The 15,378-nt window shown below is 37.5% G+C and overlaps 1 protein-coding gene across 1 annotated transcript in view; it reads left to right on the top strand.

The window, feature by feature from the left end:
- Positions 1-691: 691 nt before the first annotated feature.
- The window catches only part of NECAB1 (N-terminal EF-hand calcium binding protein 1), a 284,871-nt gene continuing 270,184 nt past the window's right edge, over positions 692-15,378 (top strand). Inside the window, exons 1-2 of the mRNA XM_029223075.1 lie at positions 692-943; positions 7,813-7,837. Coding sequence (XP_029078908.1) covers positions 845-943; positions 7,813-7,837 — 124 coding nt within the window. The 5' untranslated portion in view covers positions 692-844. The remainder of the gene's footprint in view (positions 944-7,812; positions 7,838-15,378) is intronic.

The raw sequence follows: 15,378 nt of genomic DNA, 5'->3' as shown, positions 1-15,378 counted from the left end.
TCACTGTATGCAGAGTCCATACCCTTGACCATGGCACTACCACATTTAAGCCACAGAACCCTTTGAGGTAAGCACTGCTATTGTGATTCATTTTCCTGATGAGGAAAACCGAGGCTAAATGATTTAGTGACTTGCTAGATCACAAAATGACAAATTAACCAGGGCAGGTTCTGAACCTGGGCATCCAAGATTCCAAAAATGTGTGATTTTATCCTCACACTAATCCAGCCCCTCTTTGGTTGGTGGTATCCAGGTACCGGTCTTTGGGGAGGGTAGGAAAGACAGGTGCACTTGTTCAAAAGCAAAGTTGGCAAAACCTCTTGGAATCTCTCTAACTCATATGGTTTCTACCCGGGGTGAGCTTAGGGGCGTCCTTACTTTGTTCTCTTGCTTCTCAAGACACCTTTCCATCTGTTCCCCCTCTCTGCCTGGGCTACCTCCTTTCTCGCTGCATGTGGGACTGTTATGGAGTGGGCAGATACCTCAGTGTTACATTCAGCCAAGGCCGATGGCGGTGCAGGAAGGGGGGGACGGTCAGAGTCCACTCCCCCACAAAGTGGAGCAGCGCTTTGCTACGTGCAGGGATGAGACTGATCCAGTCGCTGCAGCCAAGGGAAGTGGGGGAGGCGCGAGTCAGAGCACGTGGGAGCGCGGGGGGACAGAGGTAAGGAGGGGGAGAGCGAGCCAGAAAGAGACAGGAGTGAGGCTCGCCGGGAAGCGAACACCAGCTCCGGATCCCGAGCCCAGCAGCGGGCGGGGCAGAGACGGCAGTGCGGCATCCTCTGCCTGAGTCTGTGCAGCAGCCAAGCTCCACTCACGCTCCCGGCCATCAGGGCTCCCAAGAATGGAGGATTCCCGGGAGACGTCGCCGTCCTCCAACAACTCCTCGGAAGAGCTCAGCTCTGAGCTGCAGCTGTCAAAGGGCATGTCGATCTTCCTCGAAGTAAGTACAGAGGGAAGGTGTTAGATCAGTGCCCCTCCCCGCCCCCACCCACCGCCATCGTCTTTTTTCTTACTCGGGAGGAGGGGTGTCGGCCCAGGAGCTGATCAGCCAGTGTTTTGCCCCCAGAACACCGGAGAGAACTACCTTCTACTTCGCTTCCCTCTCTCCCTGGTAAACCACCCAGTTAAATGCTGGAGAAATGACCACCACTCAACTTGTAAAAACGGCTGTCCCAGACCTAAAACCTGGGGCTTAACAACCCTTAATAAATTCCCAAAGTTAAATTTCTCAACAGCCTGGATTCCAATAGGGACTAGGTTTGTAAATACAACAGTCTCCATAGGGGTGGGGGGAGTTGTCCCAACTCATCTCTAATGTGCTCTGTTTGCAGCACCCACCTCGCAGATTCTCTGTGGTGACCAAGGGAATCGGTAGAAGTGGCAATGCCTCACCTCCTCCTCCAGCCCCCTAGAAAACACTTTGAAAACATATTTGTTTTTCATTTTTACCAGCGGTGGCCAAGATCTCTTTCATAATGATCCTTTTTTCACTGCCATATCCTATTTTTCCATTTTCCTGCTCTGTTTTTGGCCTTCTGTACCTCTCCAAGTTGTAATTACTGTCATTATCTTCATCAATTCAAGCATTTAGCTGTTCTTCTTTTGGTCCTCTCCCTGGCTTCGGTATTGATTCTCTTCCTCCATTTCTCTGCTGTTGATGATCAGTTTTGTTCATTCTTTATTTCCCTTTCTCTGATATTTTTCTGCCTTCATGCTATGGTTTCTATCTCTATAGCAGTTTTATTTCTTATTTGTTTCTCGATTTTGCTTTACTCTCCTTCCTGCTGGTCTCTATATTTCTCACCCTTTTGTTCAGCTCTTTTCTCTGCCTTTAGGTTTTGTGGTTTTCCTATCCCTCAGTTTCCTGCGGGGCACCCAGCTCTCTCAGCCTCTCAGTTGTCACATTCATGCTGTCCCCTGAGGTAGTTTCTGGCTCAGTGGGGACAATTCTGGCATGATAAAAGATGGGCAAAGGGCACTGAAGAGTGATTCGTGCTCTTTCCTCTAACCTTCTCTGAGTTATCATTTCTTATTAAAATCAAGGTGAGGGGGCCAGAGGCCAAATACATTTATTTATTTGTGGAGCAATGAAAATATGAGGAAACCAAATTATTAGTATCATGATGGTGAAGCAGAAATGATGAATATAAGGGACAGGAGGCAAGGAGCCCTCCCAAGTTTATTTTGAATGGATTAGCTTGAATTTTTTAATTGGGAGAGAAACCCCTATCAATAATTAAACCTAGTGTAAGGCAAAAATATAGATAAGGTTCAACTTTGTTTCCTAGCAGCCTTCTCTTCTCATCACCATGCAGCTACAATTGGGGATACAGGCATTCTGGGCAGGCCATCTTCTTCCCACCAATACACATGTGGGATTCCAATTTCTTCCACTCAGTAGGATTGTTAATACCTCATTCTTAATGAGGTATTAACAATACTAATGAGCACTCATCTCTGCTTAGTTTGGGTCAATAAGATGATGTTATTGGTGCTAATGGTTAAACTGGCTGATATTATTCCTTTTAAGTCTTGCCATTTAAGGCAAAAAAGCCTCTGAGGAACTAAGCAGGTAGAAGGAGGAGGCACACAGCACACCAGAGAAGGAAATCCTCAGGGACAGAGAGTCAGGACCCCTGAAAATCATCTCAGTTATAAGGTTGATGGCTAAACTGCCATGAAGTTGATTCAGAGAGAGAAAGAGGGGCTTCCATTCATTCTGAGCTGATCTTCAGCCTGTCCCCGAAGGATAACAAGTGCTTCCCTAAGACTTTTTTATTTTTCTGGAAAAAAGTGTATTTAATTTATTTAATTTATTTATTTTTTATTTTTCTTCCAGTTTTATTGAGATATAATTGACTTACAGCACTATATAAGTTTAAGGTGTACAGCATAATGTACACCTTAATATATCCATAATGTGCACTTACGTACATCATGAAATGATTACTGCAATAAGTTTAGTGAACATCCATCATCTCGTATAGATACAAAATTTAAAAAAGAGAAAGAAATTTTTCCTTGTGATGAAAACTCTTAGGATTTACTCTTTTAACAACTTTCACGTATAACATACAGTGTTGTTGATTATATTTATCATGTTGTTCATCATATTCCTAGTACTTATGTATCTTATAACTGGAAATTTGTACCTTTTGACCACCTCCTCCAATTTCTTCTCCTCCACCCCTGCCTCTGGTGACCACAAATGTGACCTCTTTTTCTATGAATTTGTTTGTCTGTTTTTTAATATAATTGACTTATACCACTATGTTAGTTCCTATTTAACAACACAGTGAACTGATATTTCCATACATTTCAAAATGATCACCATGATAAGTCTAGTTAAGATCTGTCATACAAAGATATTACATAGTTATTGACTATTTCCCCACATTGTAGATTTCATACCTGTGACTCATTTATTTTGCAACTGAAAGTTTGTACCTCTTAAACTCCCTCAGTTATTTTTCTTTCCCCCACCCCTCTCTCCTCTGTCAATCACCTTTTTGTTCTCTGTATCTATAACAGTTTCTCTTTTGTTATGCTTGATCATTTGTTTTGTTTTATAGATTCTACATATAAGTGATATCATACAACATTAATCTTTCTCTGCCTGACATATTTCACTTAGCATAATACCCGCTAGGTCCATCCACTGGTCACAAATGGCAAGATTTCATTCTTTTTTTTATGGCATATATTTTTATATTGCATATATATACCACTTCTTCTTTATCTATTCATCTATTAATGGCCACTTAGGTTGGTTCCACATGTTGGCTATTGTAAATAATGCTTCAATGAACATAAGGGGGCATATATCTTTTCTAATTAGTGTTCTCTTTTTCTTCAGATAAATACACAGGAGTAGAATTTCTGGATCATACGATAGTTCTATTTTTAATTTTTTGAGGAATCTTCATACTGTTTTCCATAGTGGCTGCACCAATTTACATTGTCACCAATAGTGCATGAGGGTTCCCTTTTCTCCACATCCTCTCCAATACTTGTATTTGTTGTTTTTTTTGATAATAGCCATCCTAACAGGTGTGAGGTGATATTTCATGGTGGTATTGATTTGCATTTCCCTGATGATGAGTGATGTTGAGCATCTTTCCATGTGCCTGTTGATCATCTATATGTCTTCCTTGGAAAAAAGTTTATTAAGATCTCCTGCCCAGTTTTTAATTGGGTAATTTGTTTTTTGGTGTTGAGTTGTACAACTTCCTTGTATATTTTGCATATTAACCCCTTATCAGATATGTCATTTGCAAATATCTTCTCCCATTCAGTAGATGGAGTTTTTGTTTTGTCAATAGTTTCCTTCACAGTGCAAAAGCTTTTAAGTGTGTAGTACCATTTGTTTACTTTTGCTTTTGTTTCCCTTTACTGAGTAGACATATTCAAAAAAATATTACTAATAGTGATGTTAAAGTGTGTACTGCCTATATTATCTTCTAGAATTTATATAGTTTCAGTCTTACATTTAAGCCTTTAATTCATTTTGAATTTATTTTTGTGCATGGTATGAAAGAATAGTCCAGTTTGATTCTTTTGTATGTAGCTGTCCAGTTTTCTCAACACTTTTTTTTTTTTTTTGGCCGCACCATGCAGCTTGCGGGATCTTACTTCCCTGACCAGGGATCAAACCCAGGCCCCAGAAGTGAAAGCACTGAGTCTTAACCACTAGACCACCAGGGAATTCCCTTCAACACCATTTATTGAATAGGCTTTTTCCTCATATATATTCTTGCCTCCTTTGTGGTAGATTAATTGGCCATATAAGTATGGGTTTATTTCTAGACTCTATTCTGTTCCATTGATCTATGTGTTTGTTTTTGTGCCAGTACAATACTGTTTTGATTACTATGCCTTTGCAGTATAGTTTAAAATCAGGAAGCATGATACCTCCAGCTTTGTTCTTTCTCAAGATTGTTTTGGTTATTTGTGGTCTTTTATGTTTCCATACAAATTTTAGAATTATTTTTTCTAGTTCTGTGAATGCCATTGGTATTTTGATAGGGATTACACTGAATCTGTAGATTACCTTTGGTTTTAACAATATTAATTGTTAATATTAATTGTTAACATTTTAACAATATTAATTTTTCTAATCCATAAACATGGTATATCTTTTCATTTGTTTATGTTGTCCTCAATTTCTTTCATCAGTGTTTTATAGTTTTCTGAGTACAGGTTTCTTACCTCCTTAGGTTTATTCCTAGGTAATTTATTCTTTTTGATGTCATTGTAAATGGGACTGTTTTCTTACCTTCTCTTTTAGATAGTTCACTGTTAGTGTATAGATATGCAACAGATTTCTATATATTAATTTTGTATCCTGGAACTTTGCCAAACCCATAATGTGTTCTAGTAGTTTTTTGTGATATATTTAGGATTTCCTATATATAATATCATGTCATCTGTGAACAATGACAATTTTACTTCTTCCTTTTTTGTGTCAGCCTGCTGGTGGGCAGGGCCAGGGCCCAGGTTGTCCTGGGGTTGGTGCTGGCCTGCTGGTGCATGGGGTTGGTGGACACTTAGGTCACTTCCATATCTTGGGAATTGTAAATAATGCTTCTATGAACATTGAGCTGCATGTATCTTTTTTAATTAGTGTTTTTGTTTTTTTCAGATATATACCCAAGAGTGGAATTGCTGGGTCATATGGTAGTTCTACTTTTAGTTTTTTGAGAAATCTCCATTACTATTTTCCACAGTGGCTGCACCAATTAATATTCCCACCAACAGTATACAAGTGTTCCCTTTTCTCCATATCCTTGCCAGTATTTTTTATTTGTGTCCTTTTGCATAATAGCCATTCTGATCAGTGATATCTCATTGTAGTTTTGATTTGCATTTCCTTGACGATTAACAATGTTGAGGATTTTTTCATGTGCCTGTTAGCCATCTGCATTTCCTCTTTGGAATAATGTCTATTCAGCTCTTCTGCCTATTTTTAATTTTTTTTTGATGTTGAGTTGTATGAGCTGTTTATATATATTGGTATTAATCTTTTATCAGTCATATCATTTGCAAATATTTTCTCCCAGTGAGTATTGTCTTTGCAATATGGTAAAGGGACATTTTCTTTTGTACTGTTATAACATAGCTGTGTATTATATTATCCAGATTTTTTTCTAGCAGTATACAGTATCAGTTAGGGCTAATTTGATTGCTGTTAACAGAAAAAAATAACCCAAACTATTTTAAGATTTTAAAAAATAACAATTTATTGACTCTTGTAATGAAAAGCAGAAATCATCTTTTCAGGATGGCTTGATCAGGGGCTCAGAGAGTGTCATCAAGATCCAGTTTCCCTCAGCCTCTGGATACTCCTTTCTTGAATGTTAGTTATTTCCAGGTTGTATATTATATTAACTTCCTAGGGCTTTTATAATAAAGTACTAAACAAATGGTGGTTTAAACAACAAAATTTACTCTCTCAGTTCTGGATGTTAGAGGGGTGAAATCAAGGTGTGGGTAGGACCATACTCCCTTTGAAGGCTCTAGGGGAGAATCTGTTCCATGCCTGTCTCCTAGCTTCTAGTGGTGACCATCAGCCCTTGGCATTCCTTGGCTTGCAGCTGTATCACTCCAATATCTGCCCCTGTTATCACATAGCCTTCTTCTTTGTGTCTCTGCATCTCTGAATTGCTCGCCTTATAAGGTCACCAACCACTGGATTTAGGGTCCAATCCAGTAAGGTCTTAGTTTGATTACAACAAAGACTGTATTTCCAAACAAGGTCACATTCACAGTTACTAGGGATTAGGACTTCAACATATGTTTTGGGGCAACACAGTTCAACCCGTGACATATACAATTACAACAAAGCAGCTCCTTACCTATATTTTCCTAGGTTCAAAGTCAACAGAAGATAAAGTGTTTCTCTCTTGACAACTCAAGGAAAACCATGGCTTCATTGGCTTTATTGTGCTAATGCCTGAGTAATCACTGTAGCCAGAGGAGTATGACACTCTGTTTACTAGGCTTGAGTACTCTGCCCAACCCTGGAACACATGGTCCAAGACTGGAGGAAAGATTGGTTTCCCAGAAGAAAATTAGAAATCTTTACTAAAGATACTGGATGGTCAAGCAGTTCATATTCATCAAAGACAATTTAAGATAGTCCCAGATAATAAATTAACTCATAAAAGTAAGATATACTATAGACGCAAGAGCTCTTATTTATCCACAATTTATTATTTTTGTTCCTGTTTATTCCCCATGTTATTATATGATTGACTTACATTAAATAGCACATATTTAAAGTGAAAAGTTGATGCATTTTCACATATTTATATATATGTGAAACTTTTACCACAATCAAGAAAATAAATATATCTACCATCCTAAAAAGTTTCCTCATGCCCTCTTGCAATCCAGCCCTCTCTGCCCTTGCATTCCTACACAACCCTTAATCTGCTTTCTGTTACTATTTGTATTTTCTAGAGTTTTATATAAATGGAATAACATATCTTCTTTTGTGTCTAGGTTTTTTACTCAGCATAATTACTTTGAGATCTATCCAAGTTATTGTATGCATCAAGAGCTCATTCCTTTTTATTGCTCAGGAGTATTCATTGTATGGATACACCATGACTTGTTTGTCCATTCACTTGTTTATGGATATTTGGGTATTTTTAATTTTTTACTATTGTAAAGAAATATTTCAACTGGGAAAACTTTATTTTAAATTGGAATTTCTTTCATTTAATAATGGGTAAATTATGTGGGAGTATAATGTTTGCTGCAATACTTACAAAAATGGTGATAAAATGTTTCCTTTTTCTTTTCCAGATACTGAGGAGAGCAGACAAAAATGGTAAGAGCAAAAATCTACAGTTTTTACTTATTAATCTCTTACTGTTTAGACCACTTTATATAGAATAATATGGAAGAGAGAGGGGAACCCAAGAAATTGACACATAAAATGTCAGTTTCTTGTACCAGTAAGAGTTTCACGCGAGTTCATGGCTCCAGTTTAGGTGAGTTCATCAGAAGTTGACAGAGGTATCTGCATTTGACAGGAAGATGGAATTTATGCCTTTGAAGTGAGGAGCCATCATACTTGGGCTCTAGCTTTCCCTTTTGTGTTGTGCTTTAAACTAATTTTAAAGTAATAATAGCTTCTATTTGTTGAGTATCTACTGGGGTAAGTGCTTTGCATTCATTATTTCTTAGAGTTATCAAATATAGATCTGAGACTTGAACTTTAGTCTGTGTGACACCAAAGTCCAGGCTCTCAACATTGAACTTTATAGTGGCCTTGGGGCTACTACACTCTAAAATGGTTACCTGGAAGCATGTATTACAGACTTATCTCTACTCCATGGCTCTTGAGCATAGCTCTCCCAGTCGAATTGTATGCACTGTGAGTGATAATCTATAGAGGCAGACAAGTAGTAGAAACCAGAAGGAAAAATTGTTTTGTCAAAAGAACTAAAGTTGAAATGATGCCTGCACAAAGTCCAATTATAAGCTGTCATAAGCAATATCTTTTGAATCCTTCATTCCACTATAAATTTTGTTCCACAGAATACCAAATCAGAGATTATTGAATTTATTCTGCTGCTGTAGCGTAAGTACATAACACATAACACATAAGTACATAACAGAGCTATACTCTTGACAAGAGTTTCTTGACAAATTTAGGGTTCAAAAAATCCTTTTCTTGAAATCCAGTTTCTTATATATGGGGAGAAATTACAGGCAGAATCTAGATCTGACAGACATGTGTTGTAGTCTAGTTGCCCATTAAGCTGCCAGATCAAGGAAAGCTTGGCTGGCACTCAACACCTTGCCACACAACAGAAAAGATATAAATCTAAGGAGCAATAAAATAGTGCCCCAAATCCTGATAATATTTAACTGTGCCTACCCAATTAAATATTTTCTCAAACTATGTTGCAGTCAAAGGGTTTTTTTTTTCACTTGAACCACTTGATTAATTTTTAAGATAGACATAATGATGCTATCATCTTGTCTCCTCATTCTACTCATTGGCCTATGCCTGATATCTAGCTCCAGTGATGCTGAAAGCACAACTCAGTAGCCCATTTGTCTCCATGCTACCTGCCTCTACTTTGGCAGCCATTTTCAGCTCAGAAATACCTTGTCTCCCTCTCTACCTAAGATCCTAATTCTCTTGAGGTTACACTTTCCTTTCCTTGGACCCCAATGCTCTGATAGAGGGTCAGTATTACCTTTGTATCTATCACTTTTCTTTCCATCAAAACTTACCTCTTTGGCAGCCCACTATCATAACCCACGATATGGGCTATGCACACAATTTAATGGATTTTAAGATAATTTCATATGTTATGCCATGTAGAGTGGTCATTGGCACTGGCAACCCCATGTGGTCCCATTCAGTTCCATGTTTCCTCACCTGTCTCATCCCCCCCATATGATACCTCTCCCCTTCTTGTTCTCTTTCCTAGTGCCCAATCCCAATGTGATGTCAAAGCTACCTGTCCTTCTGCTCTTGTTCCCACAATCTTCACCATGCATCCTCCTCTGCAGCCCTCTGAAGCACTTGGGGCTCCACGTGCCACACTTCTGTGGTGTTGTCCCTGCTTTCATCTCCACCTACTCTGGCCTTTCAACCCTTAGTCAGCTTGAGAACTCTGAGGTATTTCTTACATTCCTGGTCAAAGGCACCTTATCTGGGAAGCACTCATCAACTCCACCAGACAGAGCCCCACCCTCTCTCTCCATACTTTGGCATGTATTGATTATTGCCCTTTGTGAGGACTAAAATAGTTTGTTGGTGATTCTACTTCTCTAAACCAAACATGCCTTTCTATGGTAAGGAACTTGTCTTATGAGTAGACACTATGCCTAGGCAATACTAGGTGCTCAATGGATATTTGCTTAATGAATTAATAATAATTAAGTACATTCTACTCCATTATCCATCTCCCTTCCATCTGTCCACTCTTCCCTCTGCCTTTCATCCCACTTTACTCTTCTCCCTCATTCTCAGTGTAAAGTGAGGGGAGGACAGGGTCAGGCAGGTATGGGTTTAAATCACAGCTATGCCACCTAGTAGCTGTGTGACTTTGGGTAAGTAACAAACTCTGTACCCTCAGCTTTCTCATCTACAAAATAGAGATAATGACATCTACCTATGTCATGGAGTTTTAAATAATAAATGAGATAACATATGAAAATTTCCCAGGGCAGTGCATATCATATAGTAAGAATTTATACCTGCTCATTTTGCTGGTATTATTAGGATTAATGTGATCAGTATACTACTGAAAGCCTGAGTTGTTTTTGTGTTGTGGTGCTTTGGAGACACTTGGTGACATTCTAGTCATTTTTATTTCAGTGGAGTTTAGTTGGAAAAGCAGACTGTTTACCATACAAGCAGAATTGAAAAACAGGAAAAGGATAGGGATAATCTAATGTAAATGAGAGGATATTAGCATAAAAAATCTTTCTGTACCATGTACTCATCACATTCTGTATTGGCAAATAAACAGGTGCTACATGTACTTCTCACATGATAGAATACCTTATGGACTGCATAATTGGTGATGGAATAACACAGGGAATAAGGGACTATAAGCAGTATGATAGATAGTGTGCCACAGTACAGATTTAATTTTGGAATCTATCTCACATGAAAGGGAAGCTTCTGGAGAAATTGGAAAAAATAATACATGATTAGAGAGATCTTGAGGGAGGGGTTGGTTGTTGTTTTTAAATCATAGACTAGGGTCCTAAACATAAAGATAGACCTTAAAATAGTATTGTATAACAGAGACACAAGTGCTTTGATTTAAAGAGCCTAAAATTAAACACAGAAATGCAAAACTTACTTCTATGCAGGTCGAATGAAAATGGAAATGATAACATGGGCATTTGTAAAATGTACAAAAAGAAATTTTTTAACTTTCTCAAAGGGCAAAATAAAAAGGCTCATTGTAATGAATAATATCATCTAATTCCTCTTGTAGATGTGCATTTGCTAAGATCTGCTGCCATCGTTGATCTGGCTTTCTTGGTCAGCAAATAGGCAGGATGTATGAATGACACTTTTGATCCCAATGTAATGACTGATCTCTTTAAGAGATCATTATAGTTCTTCTCAGTGGCCTTTAGACCACTCCAATAACCTGTACATTGTAAATCTGTGAGGGTAGAGATCATGCCTATTACACATAGCACCAGGCCCACAGTGGTGAGCCAAATGCCTGTCACAACATAGGTGCTCAATAAATATTTGTAACTTTATTTGTAAGAAGTGCATTACCAACAATTTGACCTTGAAAACTGAAGAAACTTAATCATATATATCAGTTAATCAAACTAAGCACTGTTATTGTTTATTTGTCATTTATTAATCAATAGTATTTGTAAAATTTATTGAGGATATATTATGGGCTATGCCCTACACTAGATGCTTTGTATATATTGTCTTCAGTTATTATGAAAAGTCTACAGAATAGCCAGTTTAGATTAGTGGTAAGAACACAGGCTTTAGTTTTATGACTTTGAGCAAGTTACTCAACTTCCCCTTGCCTCAGTTTCCTCATCTGTGAAAGAAGGGTAATATTACTTCTCTTATGCTTCTAAAACTCTTAGTCTTGATCTTGCATATAGTAGTAATTGTACAATATTTTTAGCTATTTTTAATATTTCTCCTTTTTTTAGGTGAAGCTCAGAGAGTTAAAATAATTTTTCTGGGTTATATTGTATGTTAACAGCAGAATTTTGAACTCAGGTTTATCTGACTCCAAATTTCACTTTACTGTATATGCACATGTATATGTACTTCAGTCTACAAATATATAAATATAATTATAACCTGAATTTGCAAAGAGCTTGAATATGATATTCTGATTTCCCAATGCACTAGTTTTCTTGACTTAATGCACTCATTTTCTTGGTAATATGAAAGAATTATGACTCTTTGAATGACTAATCTACTTCAAGAAAATAATGCTGGCATTAAAACCCCTGGTCTAATAACAGTTGTTGTATATGTGTGTTTAGAAATATTTTGAAGATTTCATTGGATCATTATATAACTAATGTTATTAGATTAAATGAGAATTTCTAAGAGTCTTTTAATTTGGTTACCCAAAGTTTGGTTTATTCAGTTAAAATGTAAGAATATGACCTCAAGTAGAGGGGTGAAACAAAGGTTCTGGTAAGTAGGAATATTTTTTTGAAGACAGAAACTTTCAGAGTACCATCGAGAGGCCAGATTCTATGTTTCCTGTGTATTAGTAACAAGGCTCTCCTTTGACAAAAGCTACTTAGTCAAGTTTCACTGGCCCCCCCACTGGATGCCACAGTCCCTCTGATCTTCTAATAAGGGATATGAGACACAAATAAAGATGGCAAGATTAAGGACTGGGTGCTGTAAAGTAGGATTACTGGCATAAGGCTGATTTTCATTTTGTAATGCCTCACTATTTCTCAAACATTTTGGTGAAAATTAGTGAAACTGAGAATCAGATAGCTTATTACAGAGGAGGGTTCTCAGAGAGCTCTAGATTCATGTTTGCTCTCAGGCATAGGCAAACTTGCAAACTCTTCCTACACATCTGCCAGCTTGAAACTCAAAGAAAAGTCTAATAAGAGTGATTCATTAAACAAACAAGCATACAAAAAACACCTCATGCCCTAACAATGACCCTACTGGGAGAAGTGATTCATCAAGGAGTTCAATATGTGGGAGCGCACGAGTGAAAGTCCTGACTGTAATGATTTGTTTTAAATTAAAAAAAAAATTATTGAAGTATAGTTGATTGACAGTATCGTTCAGTTATACACATATATATATATATTCTTTTTTTTTTTTTTTTTTGCGGTATGCGGGCCTCTCACTGCTGCGGCCCCTCCGGTTGCGGAGCACAGGCTCCGGACGTGCAGGCTCAGCGGCCATGGCTCATGGGCCCAGCCGCTCGGCGGCACGTGGGATCCTCCTGGACCGGGGCACGAACCTGTGTCCCCTGCATTGGCAGGTGGACTCCCAACCACTGCACCACCAGGGAAGCCCTATATATATTCTTTTTCAGATTCTTTTCACATATAGTTTATACATAATACTGTGTATAGTTCCCTGTGCTACATTGTAGGTCCTTGTTTGTTATCTGTTTTATACATAGTAGTGCTATGTTAATACATAGTAGTAAGGTTAATCCCAGCCTCCTAATTTATCCCTCCTCCCACCCATCTTTCCCCTTTGGTAACCATAAATTTGTTTTCTATGTCTGTGAGTCTCTTTCTATTTTGGAATTAAGTTCATTTGTGTCTTTTTTTTCTTTTAGATTCCATATATAAGCAATGTCATATGATATTTGTCTTTGTTTAGCTTACTTCACTTTGTATGATAATTTCTAGGTCTATCCATTTTGCTGAAATGGCATTCTTTTATTCTTTTTCATGGTTGAGTAATACTTCATTGTGTGTGTGTGTGTGTGTGTGTGTGTGTATATATATATATATATATATATATATATATATATATATATATATACACCACATCTTCTTTATCCATTCATCTATCAATGGACATTTAGTTTGCTTCCATGTCTTCACTATCGTAAATAGGGCTGAAATGAACATTGGGGTGCATGTATCTTTTTGAATTATGGTTTTCTCTGTATATATGCCCAGGAGTGGGATTGCAAGATCATATGGTAGCTCTATTTTTAGTTTTTTAAGGAGCTTCCATACTGTTCTCCATAGTGGCTGTACCAGTTTACATTCCCACCAACAGTGTAGGAGGGTTCCTTTTTCTCCACACACTCTCCAGCATTTACTGTTTGTAGATTTTTTGGTGATGGCCACTCTGACCGGTGTGAGGTGATACCTCATTGTAGTTTTGATTTGCATTTCTCTAATAATTAGTGATGCTGAGCATCTTTTCATGTGCCTTTTGGCCATCTGTATGTCTTCTTTGGAGAAATGTCTATTTAGATCTTCTGTCCATTTTTGATTGGGTTGTTTGTTTTTGTGATATTGAGCTGCATGAGTTGTCTGTATATTTTGGAGATTTATTCCTTGTCAGTCGTATGATTTGCAAATATTTTCTCCCATTCTGTGGGTTGTCTTTTCATTTTGCTTATGGTTTCCTTTGCTGTGCAAAAACTTTTAAGTTTAATAAGTCCCACTTTTTAATTTTTGATTTTATTTCCATTACTCTAGGAGGTGGATCCATAAAGATATTGTTGCAATTTATGTCAGAGAGTGTTCTGCCTATATTTTCCTCTAAGAGTTTCATAGTAAACAGCCTTACATTTAGGTCTTTAATACATTTTGAGTTTATTTTTGCACATGTTGTTAGAGAATGTTCTACTTTCATTCTTTTACATGTAGCTGTACAGTTTTCCCAGCACCACTTACTGAAGAGACTGTCCTTGCCCCATTGTATACTCTTGCCTTCTTTGTCATAGATTAATTGACCATAGGTTCCTGAGTTTATTTCTGGGCTTTCTATCCACCTCCATTAATCTTAATTTCTGTTTTTGTGCCAATACCATACTGTTTTGATGACTGTAGGTTTGTAGTATAATCTGAAGTCAGGGAGCCTGATTCCTCCAGCTCTATTTTTCTTTCTCAAGATTGCTTTGGCTATTTGGAGTCTTTTGTGTTTCCATACAAATTAAAATTTTTTTGCTCTAGTTCTGTGAACAATGCCATTGGTAATTTGATAGGGATTGCATTGGATCTCTAGATAGCATTGGATCTGTAGATTGCCTTGGGTAGTGGAGTCATTTTGACAATATTGATTCTTTAAATCCAAGAACATGGTATATCTTTCCAGCTGTTTATGTCTTCTTTGATTTCTTTCATCAGCATCTTATAGTTTTTAGAGTACTGATTTTTGTCACCTTAGGTAGGTTTATTCTTAGGTATTTTATTCTTTTTGATGTAATGGTAAATGGGATTGTTTCCTTAATTTCTCTTTCTGATCTTTCATTGTTAGTGTATAAAAATACAAGAGATTTCTCTTTATTAGTTTTGTATCCTGCCACCTTACTGAGTTTGATGAGCTCTCATAGTTTTCTGGTAACATCTTTAGGATTTTCTACGTAGAGTAAGTCCACTACATATGAACGAGTTCCACTCCGAGAGTGTGTTCGAATGTCCAATTTGTTCATAACTCCAACAAAGTTAGCCTAGGTACTCAACTAATACAATCAGCTATATAGTGCTGTACTGTAATAGGTTTATAATACTTTTAACACAAATAATATACAACAAACAAACACAAAACGTACAGAAAACATTTTTATTCTTACAGTACAGTACCTTGAAAAGTACAGTAGTATAGTACAACAGCTGGCATACAGGGGCTGACATCATCAAATGAACAGGCAAGAAGAGTTACTGACTGAAGGA

The sequence above is a fragment of the Monodon monoceros genome, unplaced genomic scaffold (genome assembly GCF_005190385.1).
Source record: "Monodon monoceros isolate NGI ecotype Baffin Bay Population unplaced genomic scaffold, NGI_Narwhal_1 Super_Scaffold_14, whole genome shotgun sequence".
In the NCBI taxonomy this organism is placed as follows: Eukaryota; Metazoa; Chordata; class Mammalia; order Artiodactyla; family Monodontidae; genus Monodon; species Monodon monoceros.
Note: the sequence above shows the minus strand (reverse complement) of the source record. Positions and strands in the feature narration are given on the sequence as shown.